This window comes from Arachis ipaensis, chromosome B3, assembly GCF_059453495.1.
Source record: "Arachis ipaensis isolate K30076 ecotype BB chromosome B3, ASM5945349v1, whole genome shotgun sequence".
Lineage (NCBI taxonomy): Eukaryota > Viridiplantae > Streptophyta > Magnoliopsida > Fabales > Fabaceae > Arachis > Arachis ipaensis.
Window position 1 is genome coordinate 132,409,006 of NC_142438.1, and position 16,690 is coordinate 132,425,695.

At 34.3% G+C, this 16,690-nt stretch overlaps 1 protein-coding gene and 1 long non-coding RNA gene across 4 annotated transcripts; one reads left to right on the forward strand and one right to left on the reverse strand.

Moving 5' to 3' along the window:
• Positions 1-428: 428 nt before the first annotated feature.
• Positions 429-1,211, reverse strand: LOC107631001 (uncharacterized). Its single transcript, XR_001618461.3, has 2 exons — positions 1,082-1,211; positions 429-945 (listed from the first exon to the last, which is right to left on the reverse strand). It is a non-coding gene; the product is annotated as an uncharacterized LOC107631001 (long non-coding RNA).
• Positions 624-9,327, forward strand: CPL1 (C-terminal domain phosphatase-like 1). 3 transcript variants are annotated; one of them, XR_015907152.1, is made up of 18 exons: positions 939-1,430; positions 2,078-2,551; positions 2,902-3,112; positions 3,378-3,535; positions 3,634-3,704; positions 3,810-3,915; positions 4,057-4,140; positions 4,233-4,823; positions 4,922-4,985; positions 5,408-5,535; positions 5,620-5,673; positions 5,990-6,086; positions 6,477-6,559; positions 6,633-6,709; positions 6,796-6,885; positions 7,446-7,511; positions 7,621-7,694; positions 8,382-9,327. XR_015907152.1 is itself a non-coding variant. In XM_016334305.3 (17 exons), exons 1-17 carry the CDS (start codon positions 1,152-1,154, stop codon positions 8,488-8,490), a joined length of 2,889 nt encoding a protein of 962 aa, XP_016189791.1. In that variant the 5' UTR covers positions 624-1,151; the 3' UTR covers positions 8,491-9,327. The 3 variants fall into 3 exon arrangements, 1 of the variants encoding a protein (XP_016189791.1); XR_015907153.1 differs by having other exon boundaries at positions 6,477-6,526; XM_016334305.3 differs by having other exon boundaries at positions 624-1,430; positions 6,477-6,709.
• The last annotated feature ends 7,363 nt before the right edge of the window (positions 9,328-16,690 follow it).

Sequence of the window (16,690 nt, forward strand, 5' to 3'; positions counted from 1 at the left end):
GATAACTTAATTATTTCTTCTCTTAAATCTTCTAATTTACTTTTTTCCATTAGGTGACGCTTTTCTTTGTGAAGAGTTACAGTTTTAAGTGAAAAGTGTAGCTTAAGAATGTGTGGTTTATATTTTGCCACGTAATCATATTTTTAAATCTGTACAGATTTAAATCTGTACCAAATAATTTTCTTAAATGTATTACGTAAAGAGTTACACAATAACCAACATTACCTAAAGATGCGTTGACTTGAGATATTGATATTTTTTCTTTAGTGGAATAGAGGGCAGTACAAGATATTGTTAAAATGTAATTAATAATTAATAAACTAACAATTTATATAATATATATTTTAATATAAAAAATAACACCAACTTTTTGGAGAAAATAAAGCCACCACGAAAAATTTGGAAGAAAAAGTGAAAAAAAAAGAATAATTTAAAGCAGCTAAATATATCAATAATCATGTTTAATTAACTGCTTACTGCCTAAGCGTAAATCTTTACATAATTAATCCGAGGAAAAAGGTACGATATTTAGGTTTCCGCCCAATTGACCTTGTGAAATTATAAAATAGACCCATCTCTTTTTTTTTTTTTTTCTTTATTTATTTGGCAGCGGCTTACGCAATTGGAAGTAGTAGTACTATTTTTTGACCTTTCGTTTTCTGGATCTAGGGTTTCTCTTTCTGACGACTCCGCTTCCTCAATTTTCATCATCATCATCAACAACAACAAAATCTTCAAATATCCCCCAAAATCATCAAACCCTAGCTAGCGCCACCAACAAATCTGAACACGCGAAACAAAAACCGTTCACGATCGGGGAGAGATTCGCGATCATCGACTGCTGTTAGGGTTCTTGAAAAAAAACATTGATTTTTTTTTTCTTTTTCTCCCAGTCACCGTCGCCATCATCACCACCACCTTCGATCACGGATCTAAGACTTTACCCTGTGGAACAAAAAAAGTGGCCTTAATTATGATTTATTTTTTGTCATACATATCTCAGTTGCTGATAATGCAAAAATTCAGATGAATCTTAAAGCATTCTTGACGAGAAAACACTTTTTTGCCCCCTTTTACTTACACGGAATCTTGATGAAATTCCAAAGAATCTTGCTTGAGATTTGAAGGGAACGAAAAAAGAAAAAACAGAAATGTATAAATCGGTGGTGTACAAGGGGGATGTGGTGTTGGGTGAGGTTGATTTATACCCAGAAGAGAACAACAACAACTACTTGAAGCACAAGAACATCGATGTGAGAGAAATCAGAATAACTCACTTCTCGCAACCCAGTGAGAGGTGCCCACCACTTGCAGTGCTTCACACCGTCACATCTTGCGGTGTTTGCTTCAAAATGGAGTCAAAGAACTTGCAGACACAACAACAGGACGCGCTCTCACACTTGCACTCCTTGTGTATAAAGGAGAATAAGGTATATATTAACTAAACATGAACACTTGGTAAAAAGTTAAAAGCAGCAACACTAAAATCCCACCATGTTACAGAACAATTTGACTCTGGACAGAATCTGACAGGACTGCCACTGGAATCTTTGGATAATAAACCCAGTTGTGTTATTAATCTTTCAAGGGTTTTGTAATAATTTGCCTGAACTTACTAAATCTGCTGTTTTGAACCCAGATGCTGAAGGGGATTGGCTAATTAGTCAGTTAACACAAGACAACCTGTATTCAATGTTCCTTTTTAAACTGAACCGGGTTTCATGATGTTCAATGAGCCTATTTGATGAGGACTGTGTTTCTTGTTGATCTTGTACTGATGTTTGCAAGGGCTTGGTTGTTATGTGGAGAAGTATGAGATGATAGTGTAGTTTAGATTCTCTGGTTGACTGAATATTAAACTCGATATATTGAGAGATTTGGTTTCAGTAAAAAATGCACTAAATGTTTCTCTAACTTGAACTGATTGTTGAATTTGACGAGCTTGTGTCATCATGCAAATGATATGATTGAATAAAATATTTATGTGTGACATTTACCTTGTATATTTTATTTTAGATTACTTGAATTTTACACATGATAATCTTTTCTTTTTTACTTTTCTTTTTGGTCTCTGCAGACTGCTGTGATGCCACTAGGAGGAGGAGAAGAAATACATTTGGTTGCAATGTATTCGCGGCATAACGATAGGCCATGTTTTTGGGGATTCATTGTTGCCTCTGGACTCTATGATTCATGCCTTGTGATGTTAAACCTTAGATGTTTGGGTATAGTGTTTGATCTGGATGAAACACTTATAGTAGCAAATACAATGCGTTCATTTGAGGATAGAATTGAGGCACTCCAAAGGAAAATAAACTCTGAGGTAGATCTGCAACGAATTTCAGGCATGCAGGCTGAGGTCAAGCGCTACCTAGATGACAAGAATATATTAAAGCAATACGTTGAAAATGATCAAGTTGTTGATAATGGGAAAGTAATAAAAGTTCAACCTGAGATTGTTCCAGCATTATCTGACAGTCATCTACCTATAGTTCGACCTCTGATACGGTTACCAGAAAAGAACATTATTCTTACACGAATAAATCCGCAGGTATATAGTGTTCTATTATGAAATAAGTTAGTTATACCTGCTTTAACATTTCCGGATTGTGTGCTACCTGTTTTCAAATGATTTTCTAGTTACATGCTTATTTCTTTGTTGAGTCAAGTAAAAACTTGACACCTTCCTTATTGCTGTGAGTCTGACTTCTGCATTATACTATTGTTTGGATGACAAAGCAATGTGGTTTTTACATTGAAGTGTTTTGAACTGTTCTTTGCAGCAATGCTTGATCTGATGATGTAAAGAAGAATAGAGATTATGTGAACTTATCTATGTTACTGACATATAGCATTATATTTGACCAAATCATTAGTCTAACAAAACTTGTGTTTGAAAAGATTCGTGATACAAGTGTCCTTGTGAGGCTGAGACCTGCGTGGGAAGATCTTCGTGGTTACCTGACTGCAAGAGGGCGCAAGCGTTTTGAGGTTTATGTTTGCACAATGGCTGAAAGGGATTATGCTCTAGAAATGTGGAGACTTCTTGATCCAGATCTGAATCTGATAAATTCTAAAGAACTATTAGATCGTATTGTGTGTGTTAAAGCTGGTAAGCAGCAAGCATGATTTTCTGTTCTGTTAGTTTTGTTTTTTTACTTGTAACTTGTATAAAATTAAATGAAGCACCTAGGAAAGTAAATCTTAAGGATTTAGACAGACAGCTTATCTTTTAAGTTCTCCCATCTACATTTGATGTGGAGATGTGCTTATTTATGCTTCGTTATTATGCTTCGTTATTATACTATACTGTGTGTACTGCTCCTGCTGCTGTATCATTTATTTGAGATGTTTTTGTTTTGGTAATATGATAATAGGTTTGAAAAAGTCATTATTCAACGTCTTCCAAGATGGTTTTTGCCATCCGAAGATGGCATTGGTCATTGATGATCGCTTGAAAGTTTGGGATGAGAAAGATCAACCACGGGTGCATGTTGTCCCTGCCTTTGCTCCATACTATGCTCCTCAAGCTGAAGTAAATTTGCTTTCTCATATCATTGGAAACTTGGTTGCATATATTAATTTTCATCTGTTTTTGGTTTTATGAACTAAATTAATCTACTTTTCATGTAGGCAAATAACGCTGTACCTGTCTTGTGTGTTGCAAGGAATGTAGCTTGCAATGTTAGGGGTGGCTTCTTTAAGTAAGAGTTGAACCTTTTAAAATTGTTTTGTTCAGTTATTTTCACACCTGAAATAAATGACAGGGGTAAGCAGGATTCAAGTACCTGACTGAAATATTGTGACAGGGACTTTGATGACGGTCTTTTACAGAAGGTTCCTCAAATTGCCTACGAAGATGATATAAAAGATATACCTTCTGCTCCTGATGTGAGCAATTATCTTGTTGCAGAGGTTAGTTTAGCTTTATATATAAGTATACTTGTGCTACTACCTCTAATATTCTCGGTTTATACTGTTCAGATTTAATTTTAACCAGAACTTGTATCAATAATTTTTGCTTATATGACATATTCATGTAATCTTGTTAATCAGGATGATGCATCTGCTCTTAATGGAAACAGAGATCCACTTTCATTTGATGGGATGGCAGATGCTGAGGTAGAAAGAAGATTAAAGGTATCAACCAGAGTTCTGAATGATCTTATGAGACTAGTTATATATGAAGCATTGCACCTGAAAAGTGTCTTATGTTTCTTTCTTGTTGTTAGGATGCAATATCTGCTGTGTCAGCCATTCCCTCAATAACTGCTAATCTCGATCCCAGGCTTGCTTCTTCTCTTCAGTACACAATGGCATCTTCTGGTTCAGGTCCGCTCCCAGCAGCACAAGCATCTATGATGCAATTTCCCAGTGTACAGTACCCTCAACAAGCAACACTAGTAAAGCCAATGGTTCAAACTGCCCCTTCAGAACCAAGTTTGCATGGTTCTCCTGCTAGAGAAGAAGGTGAAGTACCTGAATCAGAATTAGACCCAGACACAAGGCGTAGGCTTCTCATATTACAACATGGACAAGATACAAGGGAACACACACCTAGTGAGCCTTCTTTTCCCGTTAGACAGCCCGTGCAAGTTTCTGCCCCAGCACGTGTGCCACCACGTGGGGGATGGTTTCCTGTAGAAGAGGAGATTGGTCCCCAGCAGCTAAACAGGGTAGTACCTAGAGAATTCCCTGTAGATACCGAACCATTGCGTATTGAGAAGCATCGGCCGCCTCATCCGCCCTTTTTCCCTAAGGTTGATAATTCTGTTTCCCCCGATAGGGTTCTCCATGAGAGCCACCAAAGATTGCCAAAGGAGGTAATGATTATGTTTAAGTGTATAGCTTATAGTCTGAGGTTATGAAGTAGGGTCAGACTTATTAGTGGTACTCTGACATGGTGAACATTTTGTTGCAGATTTATCATAGAGATGATCGCACAAGATTAAGCCAAGCTCCCTCTAGTTATCATTCTTTCTCTGGTAAGCTATATCACCTGGTACTGTGTTTGGTTGTTTCTCCAGCTTTTTCACATTTGTTCCCGTTTTTTTTATATATATATGTATTGGTGGTTTTTGGCTGCAGTTTTTTGGCTTTTATAACCTAATTTGAGTGGAATTTTGTTTTTGTTGGTATTGTCAATTAAGATGCTTGCTTTAAAAAAAAAAGTTCAGGTTGCTTTAGCATTTTTAATTAAGTTTGGTTTTTCAGTTAACTTGTGCTGTCACAGATTTATTTATGTATAATTCGCAACTATATCCATTTTTTTTGAGTTGTTTCTTGAGATAATTCCTGTTGTTTTTCTTTATCCACATCTTCATGGGTTGTAAAACATTAAAGAAAAATTATATAAACTCAAAAATCTTTCCTATTCATATGACATTTTGTTGTGGTTGTTATGAAGGTGATGATAACTCCTTGAGTAGGTCATCTTCCAGCCACAAGGATCTTGAATCTGAAAGTCATTCTCCATTGTCCGCGGATACTCCAGTTGGTGTATTGCAGGAAATAGCACTGAAGTGTGGAACTAAGGTGAGCCAGTGTATTTATCTGTCAAAAAATTAGACAACGTGATACTATTGTACTATTTAACATTTATTTCTTTTATGTGATCAGGTGGAATTTAAGTCATGTTTGGTTGCCAGCACAGAACTGCAGTTCTCCATTGAGGTATCTTCGATCCTGATAAGCAAAATTTTCTGATCACTTGTTGACTACTTTGCTCAAATTTTCTTTATTTTTAGTTTTTGTTGTAACAAATTATGGTTACTTACAAATTTTTTTAAAATATATTATTAGGATTAATTTTCTTCTTTCTTTGAATCTCTGAATTTGTCTGATATTTATTTCTATCTATGACTAATTAACCGGTAGAAATTGATTTTGTCTTACATATTGGACACTGTATTATTTAGTTGAGGTTGGGCGTCACAATGAATATATTTAGGTCAGAGTGTTGTCACTTGATGATATTGTTCAATTGCAGGCATGGTTTTCTGGAAGAAAAGTTGGTGAAGGATTTGGAAGATCTAGAAAGGAAGCCCAGCATAGAGCTGCTGAGCATTCTATTAAACAGTTGGCTGGTATGATATATTTTAGTTCTTGAAATGTAACTTGCTACGTCAATTTTGTGGAATATGTTTTTTCCAGTTAAGTAATATGATTAGGGAAAATGACTTGATTCCAAGGTAGGGTAAATATATTATTAGAGTTAAATGATAAGAATATAATTTACAAATTGAAATTCCAATAAGACACTAAACAACATCTTAAATATGTCATGTATGACCCTAGTACCTAGCAGTGGATGATAAAGGCCAATAATGATTAAACAATGTTATTTAAATGGCACATGTTGCTTGCTAACGTTTCTTGATGATTGTGTTCTTATATGACCCTTTGCCTGCCCCTCCATAGGATGAAAAGATATGTTGGTAATTAATGTGGCTTGATAATTTTGGATGTGTTTGTAGATATATATTTGTCTCGTGCTAAGGCTGAAACTGGTTCTACATATGGAGATGTGAGTGGGTTTCAAGCAAATGACAACGGTTATGTGGGTAATATTAATTCTATTGGTAATCAGCCATTGTCTAAAGAAGAATCCTTCTCATTTTCAACTGCATCAGATCCATCAAGGGTTCTAGATCCAAGGTTGGAAGTTTCTAAGAGGTCAATGGGTTCTGTCTCTGCCCTCAAAGAATTGGTAAGATTTTAGTAAATCAACCTCCGATTTGATCCCATAATATTTGTCGTTTGTGTTAACCATAACATCTGCATAAATTTCATCAGTGCATGATGGAGGGTCTTGGTGTCAGCTTTCAATCTCCACCTGCTCCAGTTTCATTGAATCCAATTCAGAAAGATGAAATACATGCCCAGGTTAGTAATTGAATATGATTCAGTGATTGGAGCAAATCGTTTTTTTTAATTAATTTTTTATAAAAGAAGAAATATTATTAAGTATTAAGAAGGAGAGGTTATTAAAAGGCATGTTGGAGTAGAGACCCTGGATTTACAAAGGATTAGGATAGACAAAAAAATTACAACCCTGCTAATTTTGCAGGATAGTTATATCTCTTCCCTTGCTGGTAGTTGTTTATATATGTGTTCTATTCATTTTTCCTTTGTGGGGAATGTGAAGACTGTCATTTGCTGATCCCATGAAATATCAGAACTAGTATTTTTATAATTCTTGCATTATTTGAAGAGTGACTATTGGATGGAGCTTCTTTTTACTTTCTGGATTCTGGTCTCGTGTAGGGAGGGGTAATGGTCTTTTATATAACATACTTGTAGACTGTAGGGATTATAAACTGATGAGGAAGCCTTCTCTGCCTTTTACGATGTTATCCGCAGTTGATGATATTGTTTAATTCAACTTTCTGTTGATAAAGAAAAAAGCTAACAACCTTGTGGCATTTATTTACACATGATTTCAGGTCGAAATAGATGGCCAAGTGTTTGGTGAAGGGATTGGATTAACATGGGATGAGGCTAAAATGCAGGTATCTTGTTTTATATAGTTACAAGATATTTTATTTTTTATGTGAGTTTTTTCTTTGCATTTGGGTAACTTTTTACATGTTGGAGCGCTAAGCTGCATTCTTTCTTCAGGCTGCGGAGAAGGCACTTGGAAGTCTAAGAACAATGCTTGGTCAAAGCATTCCGAAACGGCAGGGTTCTCCCAGGTATGCCGCTTTGACTACAGATCAAGTATATTTAGTTCTTGCATACTTTCTGCTGCATATTGAGGTATTTACTCCTTGTATGTATATTAGTTTCCTGTGTTGTGTTTACCAGGTCCTTAGCATGTTGTTTGCACCTAGTGTAATTTAGTAGTCCATCTTCATAAAGCTGGTAGCAATATAGACCTGCTTGCAATCTATATGATATACTCTTGCAACCCTTAACTTGAAATTGAAGTTTGTATGGTGGAGTAAATGGTACTTAGGCTGCTGCTGGCAGATAATCATCAAAGAAATTTACTGGACAAACTGATATACAGATAAAATTGGTTTTAGTAGTGGGCTGTTTATTTTTTTAATTAAAAAAAAAAACTCACTATTATAATGTGTATTGAACTCAGGCTCTCCTTCTGAGGTTTAGTAAAACTCAGCCTGACTCCCCTTTATTTCTGATAATATACATTGGTCTTCTCTGAAATTTGGTTGCAGTACTCGGTACTTGTAAAATATTACACTAGATTCTTTTGTAAACAGAACACTTACCTCCTCTAAAGGGAGGTCAGAATCCATTTCCCCAAATTTTCCAGAGGGGTCAATGTAATTATTATTCCTGGGCAATTCTACAACGATGTCCTTTAGTGATATTTCTTTAAAATCTCTCATGGTTTATAATTATTCTTGTGTGAATAGGCCAGTGCATGGTTTGCCAAATAAACGTTTGAAGCATGACTATCCCCGGACTCTTCAACGAATTCCTTCTTCTGCGAGATATCCCAGGAATGCGCCTCCAGTTCCTTGATACGAGTGACATGCTTCTCATCTAACCTGTTGGTGTGGCCGTCGTTGGGGCATGTATATGTTAATGATTCGACATTTCTATCAGACGGCTGCTGCCTACGTGGATGCTCTTGCCCTCGGTCTTTTTTTGTAACTGAGGCCAAAGCCAACAAGTAAAACACCCACTTTTTGTATCAATGTAAAGATTCTCACTGATGGGTGAGATGGAAGATACTCCAAAGATGTTTGTAAGATATGCACACGTCGGTCTACCAAGGCAAAACACATTCATATTTGGCTTGTGTGTGTATCTGGAAATGCTGGGGCCAGTTTACAAGACCAAGACCAAGATACATGAGACAAGCCCCTGTCTTACATCACATGCATTTCTGTGATTTGTATACTTGTTGGTGCAGCATATCAGAGTTTAGGCTTTATTGGAATTGAGAGCATTGATTCAGCATTTAATGGTACAAGCCATTCGGTACAGTACAGGTCTCTGATTAAGGGAGTAGGTTTTCACGAATCTAACCGGTTAATAGGTTTTTCATCCAACTAATTTTACCATCATCCACCTCTCTTGAAGATACTGACAGAGTTTGAGGTTGGTGAATTTGGATTAGGACTTTAGGGGAGTGTTTGTAGTCCGTTTTATTCTTTTTTTCTTTTGTCCCGGGTGGGGGGTGGGGGAAAGAAATCAATCAATCCAAATAATGGGATTGATTTTGAATTGACTCGATTGATTGGTTTATATCTAAAATTTTTGTAAAATACAAATTAATAACTCGGAAATTCATGTACCACAAAAATTGCTTTAGAGGTTATTAAATTGAACTTAAATTGTTTTATGCCAAAAAAATGCTATACAGTATAATCAACGTAAAGATTTTGGTGATTTCACTTGAAGTGATATTTATCAGCAAATGCTCAAATCTGTCCTCCAAATTTCATGGCTGAGTCAAACTGAGTCAAAATAGTTCTTTAGATTTCAATCTAATCAAATTCTAAACTAGATAATGTGCACCATGTTAGTTTCTAATTTGATGAAACATTGTGCTATTCACCCGGATTATTTGAGGAGAATTTAAGGTTATGTTTTTTATACGTCACCATTTAAAAAATGAATAAAAATATACACAAAAGACTATAAGATGAAACAAAAGTAAACTAAGAAAATTTTAAAATAGCTTGATATGGCTCAAAGATTGAATCGGCTAATATTTTTTGAGTTTGAGGAAGATTGTGTGTAATCTAGTGTAATAGTTTATTACTGAGTTTTTTTCTAATATGGATTTTAATTTTTTGTTTAAATGTTAATTAACAAATTGGACTCTCAAATTTGAGGGATAATAAAATTTGTAAAAAAAATATTTTATGGTGTACAAATAAGAGAGTCCCTTAAAATAATTTTTAATATTGGATTAACTTAGATATGATTCTAGCCAATTAATTTAGTTTTTTTGTTTTCTTTTTTATTTGTTTAATCACAAAAAAAAAAAAGAGGTGTTGTAAAATAAATATAAAATAAAAGTATAAGTAGAAGACTCTAGTACTACAATTACTATCTCAATATAATAAAGATGATTAATATACTAATATTATATATAAAGAGTAAGAGAAGAGTATTCAAAAATACTTGTAAAATAAAGAGAGAGAATTGTATTATAAAAGAAGGAGAGAAGATTTTATTGCTGTGTCATTTGTTTCCTATCATACTTCTATTTATAGACACATAAAAGTTGTGCTTTCAAATGTAATTAAATATGGTCTTCTCTTGATAAAATCAAATTCTATATCGAAAAGGTTGGTCACCCATTGTGAAGGAAGTCAGAATTCATTAAATGGGCATCCACCCATGCTTATCACAACACTTCCCCTTAGATGACCATTTAGAATTATTGCCTCGTTAAAACCTTACTAAAGAAAAACCCAATGGGAAAAAACTTCAGTGAAGGAAAAAGAGTACAATATCCTTTGTGATGAGGACTGCCTCATTAAAAACCTTGTCAAGAAAAATCCAATGGAAAAAATCTGACCAAGGAAAAAAGAGTACAATCTCCCCCTCTTGCCGACATCATTTAATTTCTCGAAATCGGCGCATCCCAATCTCATGTACCAATCTTTCAAAGGAGGATTTTGGGAGTGACTTTGTAAATAAATCTGCCAGATTATCACTTGAACGGATCTGTTGGATATCAATTGTTCCTTGATTTTGAAGATCACGAGTGAAGAAGAATTTGGGAGAAATATGCTTTGTTCTATCACCTTTGATGTATCTGTCTTTAAGTTGAGCAATACATGCTGTATTATCTTCAAACAGGATAGTTGGAGCTATCTTATAATCAATCAGTCCACATGATGACAGAATATATTGGATCAGACTTCTGAGCCAAAAACACTCGCGACTAGCTTCATGAATCGCTAATATTTCGGCATGATTAGAGGATGTTGCAGCAATCGTCTGTTTTGTGGATCTCCATGATATAGCTGTACCCCCATATGTGAACAAATATCCTGTTTGAGATCTCCCTTTATGTGGATCAGACAAGTATCCAGCATCTGCATAGCCAACTAATTGTGACTTGGATCCATAGGATAAAATAATCCCATATCAACTGTCCCATGAAGATATCAAAAGATTTGTTTGATTCCACTCCAATGTCTTCTGGTTGGAGAGGAACTATACCTTGCTAGTAAATTCAGAGCAAATGATATATCGGGTCGTGTATTATTAGCAAGATACATTAGCGCTCTAATAGCACTAAGATATGGTACTTCAGGACCAAGGATATCTTCATTCTTTTCTTTAGGACGGAATTGATCCTTTTCCACATCCAAAGATCTTACGATCATTGGAGTACTCAAAGGATGTGACTTATCCATATAAAATCTTTTCAAGATCTTTTCTGTGTATGTTGTTTGATGAATAAAGATCCCATTTTTTATATGTTCGATCTGCAGGCCGAGACAAAATTTAGTCCTTCCAAGATCTTTCATTTCACACTCTTCTTTTAGAGTTTTTATAATTATTGGAATCTCTTCAGGAGTTCCAATGATATTTAAATCATCAACGTACACAGCAATTATAATGAATCCAGATGCAGTTTTCTTTATGAAAACACAGGGACAGATATCATCATTCTTGAATCCGTTTTTGGCCAGATACTCACTAAGAGGATTATACCACATTCGTCCAGATTGTTTTAGACCATATAAAGATCTTTACAATTTGACTGAGCATAACCCTTGTGAATATTCATTGGATGGTTTAGATATCTTTAGTCCTTCAAGAACTTTCATATAGATATCACGATCTAATGAGTCGTATAAGTAGGCTGTTACCACATCCATTAAATGCATATGCAGTTTATGATATGCAGATAAATTGACCAAATAACGCAATGTTATCGCATCCACTACAGGGGAATACTTTCTTCATAATCTATACTAGGCCTTTGTGAAAACCATTGTGCCACGAGTCAGACTTTGTAGCGCACAACTTCATTTTCTCATTTCGTTTTCTCACAAATACCCATCTGTATCCAACAGGTTTTACATCTTCAGGTGTACGGACTACAGGTCCAAAGACTTCACGTTTTGCAAGTGAGTCTAATTCAGCCTTCATGGCTTCTTTCCATTTTGGCCAATCATTTCTTTGTCGACATTCTTCGACTGATCTTGGCTCAAGATCCTTACTTTCATGCATGATATTTAATGCCACATTATATGCAAATATTTCATTGATAATTGTCTTATTTCGGTCTCATTTCTCTCTTGTAAAGACATAATTTATCGAGATCTTGTCATTTTCACAATTTTCAGGTACCTGAACGTCTTCTGGCATTAAAATTATATCAAAATTTTGGACAACTGCAGGTGTCTCTACTATGTCTTTTTCAACAGGAATAGTATTTACCTCTTTTCGCTTTCGAGAATTTTTGTCTTTGGAACCGACAGGCCTGTCATGCTTCTGGCGTGAATTTGCTTCAGTAGCTACTTGTCCTACTGGGACATCAATTCGAATTAGGGTATTTTTCACTGGTATATAAGATTTGGTTATCCTCTTTGTATCGGAAAATGTATCAGGCAATTCATTTGCTATTCTTTGCAAATGTATAATATTTTGAACTTCTAGTTCACATTGCCTTGATCGAGGATCTAAATGCATCAAGGATGATGCATTCCAATTAAGTTCCTTTTCAGTAAGCTTATTCTCTCTCCTTAATGTTGAAAATTTTGATTCATCAAAATGACAATCCGCAAATCGGGATTTAAATATATCTCCAGTTTGTATCTCAAGATACCACACTATAGAAGGAGAATCATATCCAACATATATCCCCAATTTTCTTTGGGGTCCCATTTTGGTGCGATTAGGTGGTGCAATGGGAACATATATCGCACACCTGAATATTCTTAAATAGAAAACATTTGGCTGCTGACCAAAAGCTAATTGCATATGAGAGAACTGATGGTAACTCGTTGGCCTCAAACGAATAAGTGCTGCGGCATGTAAAATAGCATGCCCCCAAACCGAGGTTGGGAGATTTGTTCTCATAAGTAAGGGTCTAGCAATTAATTGGAGGCGTTTAATAAGTGATTATGCTAACCCATTTTGTGTGTGAACACAAGTTACTAGATGTTCAACACTTATTCCATTAGCCATAAGTTAAGCATCAAAAGCTTGGGAAGTAAATTCACCAGCATTATCAAGACGAATTGCTTTGATTGGATTTTTTAGAAATTGTGCTTTTAATTGAATAATTTGAGCTAGTAATCTCGCAAACGCCAGGTTGCGAGAAGATAATAAGCACACGTGTGACCATCTCGAAGATGCGTCTATTAGGACCATAAAATATCTAAAAGATCCACATGGTAGATGAATAGGTCCACATATATCGCCTTGAATCCTTTCTAGGAATTCAGGGGACTCAAATCCAATCTTTACTGGTGATGGCCTTAAAATTAACTTCCATTGAGAACATGTAGCACAACAAAATTCACTAGATTTAAGAATCTTCTGGTTCTTTAGTGAATGTCCATGGGTGTTTTAAATAATTCTCCGCATCATTATTGTTTCCGGATGACCCAATCGGTCGTGCCAAGTTATGAATTCATTTGGACTAGTAAACTTCTGGTTTACAGTGGCATGTAATTCAATTGCACTAATCTTGGTATAATATAATCCAGATGAAAATGAGGGTAATTTTTCTAATATAACTTTCTTATTTGAATCATGAGTTGTGATACATAAATACTCGTGATTTTCCTCATTCATTGTTTAAACATGATATCCATTTCGGCGAATATCTTTAAAGCTCAACAAGTTTCTTAGAGACTTGGTAGATAATAATGCATTATTTATTATAAATTTTGTTCTTCCGGAAAACAAAATTATAGCTCTTCCGGAGCCTTCAATCATATTGTCTGAGCCAATAATAGTATTAACATATTCTTCTTTTGGCACAAGATGGGTAAAATATATATCACTTTTGAGAATAGTGTGCGAACTTGCACTATCCGCAAGGCATACATCTTCATTATATATCATTGCCATTCTCTTCAAAGACAAATAATAATAATAAAATAAGTAGTATGCACAGTTAAATTGAATACTTGATTGGAATTATTTTTCTAAAAAACGCTATATATAAAAATAATGTCATATACTAAAATTTTATTTTAAATCTTGACACATTTAATGATTTCAAAACATAAACATTAATATTTCATTATTTATATACATCATATTTGAAACTTAAATACACAAAAAATAAAGCTTAACAATAAATTCTTTATATTATTTATTTACATGAATAATTAACAATCTCACACATTAAACTATTCCATCATTGATCAAATGACCAATATTTTCTTCAGGATTCTCAAAGAAATCAGATACATCATAATGAGTGGTGGAATTTTCAGCATCATTTGAAACAAAATTTGTTTCCTTTCCTTTGTCATCCTTTTTCAAAGATGCTTGGTGAAGATCGGCAAGGTGCCTTGGGGTACGACAGGTACGTGACCAATGGCCTTTTCCACCACAATGGAAACACTTATCCTTTGTTGATTTATTTTGCCCAATATTTCTTTCTTTATCCCACTTCTAGTGAGATCCTCTCTTTTGAATATAATTCCTTTTCCTTCCATAATTTTTCTTGTTATTAAAACCTTGTCATTTACCTCTTTTGGGGTAATTTGCCACATTTACTTCAGAAAATGGCTGGGCGCGCATCGTAATTTTTCAAAAGCAACTCATTGTTGCGTTCAGCAACAAGAAGGCAAGAAATTAACTCAGAATATTTTTTAAATCCTTTTTCTCGATACTGCTGCTGCAGGAGCACATTCGAGGCATGAAAGGTTGAGAAAGTTTTCTCCAACATATCATGATCAGTTATCTTTTTTCCACATAATTTCATTCGTGAGGTGATTCGAAACATTACAGAATTTTATTCATTTATGGATTTAAAATCCTACAGATGCAAGTGCGTCTACTCATATCTGGTTTAAGGAAGTATCACCGTTTTTTTATAATTATACCTTTCTTCAAGGTCTTTCCAAAGATCTGCAGGATCTTTTAATGTGAGATATTCATTTTTCAATCGTTCGCCAAGATGACGACGAAGAAAAATTATGGCTTTGACTTTATCCTTCTGAGATGCATTATTTTCAACCTTAATGGTATCTACAAGATCCATTGAATCAAGATGAATTTCAGCATCTAATATCCATGATAAATAATTGTTTTCAGATATATCAAGAGCATTGAATTCAAGATGAGAGAGCTTCGACATAATGAAAATTTGTTACCTGAGTCTTCCTAAATTTTGATCAGAGTCTCGTGCTGATAACGTGTTATAAAATAAATATAAAATAAAAGTATAAGTAGAAGACTCTAGTACCACAATTACTATCTCAATATAATAAAGATGATTAATATATTTACTAATATTATATATAAAGAGTGAGAGAAGAGTATTCAAAAATACTTGTAAAATAAAGAGAGAGAATTGTATTATAAAAGGAGAGAAGATTTTATTGCTGTGTCATTTGTTTCATATCATACTTCTATTTATAGGCACATAAAAGATGTGCTTTCAAATGTAATTAAATATGGTCTTCTCTTGATAAAATCAAATTCTATATCGAAAAGGTTGGCTGTCAAAAATTATGAAAGAAGTCACAATTCATTAAATGGGCATCCACCCATACTTATCACAACAAAAAGATTCAAATAACACATATAAAAAATTTAAAATAAAAATAACAAATCAAATTCTCAGATTTATGTATTAAAATAAAAATTAAAAGTAACAAATTTGAGACTCATATTTGTGGTGATCACATAAAAAAAAAAACTAGCCAAATTTTAACATTGCTAAATAATATCGTTGGAAGGCCATTAAAATTAAAAAGCAGATTGTATCATCAAGTTAAAATTGTTGTAAAATAACTAAATAAATAAGGAAGAAATAACAAATATAAAATATGAAAATATAATTAGATAACTCAAGTAGTAATATTTACTAGAATTACTATATTAATATAGTAGATATAATTAATTATTATAATAAAGTATATAAGAGAGAAAATAGTACGAGAGAGAGAAGAGTAGAGAGAGAATATTGTTTTATTGCTTGCTTGTGTATATTTCATTTGCCCCGTACATGTTTTTATAGGTAAATAAAATTTGCTTTTTCAAACCTCATTAATTTCCTTCAATATAAAGACTTGCTCCTCTCAACATAGGAAATTGAATTACTCATTAATGGACATCCATTCTTATCCATAGCATCCTCGTCACAACACTCTCCTTTGAATGTCCATTTAGGATTATATATCGTTAAAACCTTACTAAAGAAAAACTTAGTGGGAAAAAAAAATCTTAGTGAAGGAAAAAGAGTACAAAATCCATTGTGATGGAGACTGCCTCATTAAAAACCTTATCAAGAAAAATCCAACGAGAAAAAAGAGTACAGTCTTCCCCTCTTGTCGACATCATTTAATGTCTCGAAATCGGTACATCCCAATCTCGTGTACAAATCTTTCAAAGAAGGAATTTAGGAGTGACTTTGTAAATAAATCTGCCAGATTGTCACTTGAGCGGATCTGTTGGACATCAATTGTCCCTTGATTTTGAAGATCATGAGTGAAGAAGAATTTGGGGAAAATATGCTTTGTTCTATCACCTTTGATATATCTGCCTTTAAGTTGAGCAA

What these genes read in the sequence shown, in the direction of transcription:
- CPL1 (XM_016334305.3), top strand. Translation starts at nt 1,152, where the DNA reads ATGTATAAATCGGTGGTGTACAAGGGGGATGTGGTGTTGGGTGAGGTT. An exon ending in TATTGTGTGTGTTAAAGCTG is followed by an intron (nt 3,113 to 3,377) that starts GTAAGCAGCAAG and finishes ATATGATAATAG; the next exon opens with GTTTGAAAAAGTCATTATTC. An exon ending in AGGTAGAAAGAAGATTAAAG is followed by an intron (nt 4,141 to 4,232) that starts GTATCAACCAGA and finishes TCTTGTTGTTAG; the next exon opens with GATGCAATATCTGCTGTGTC.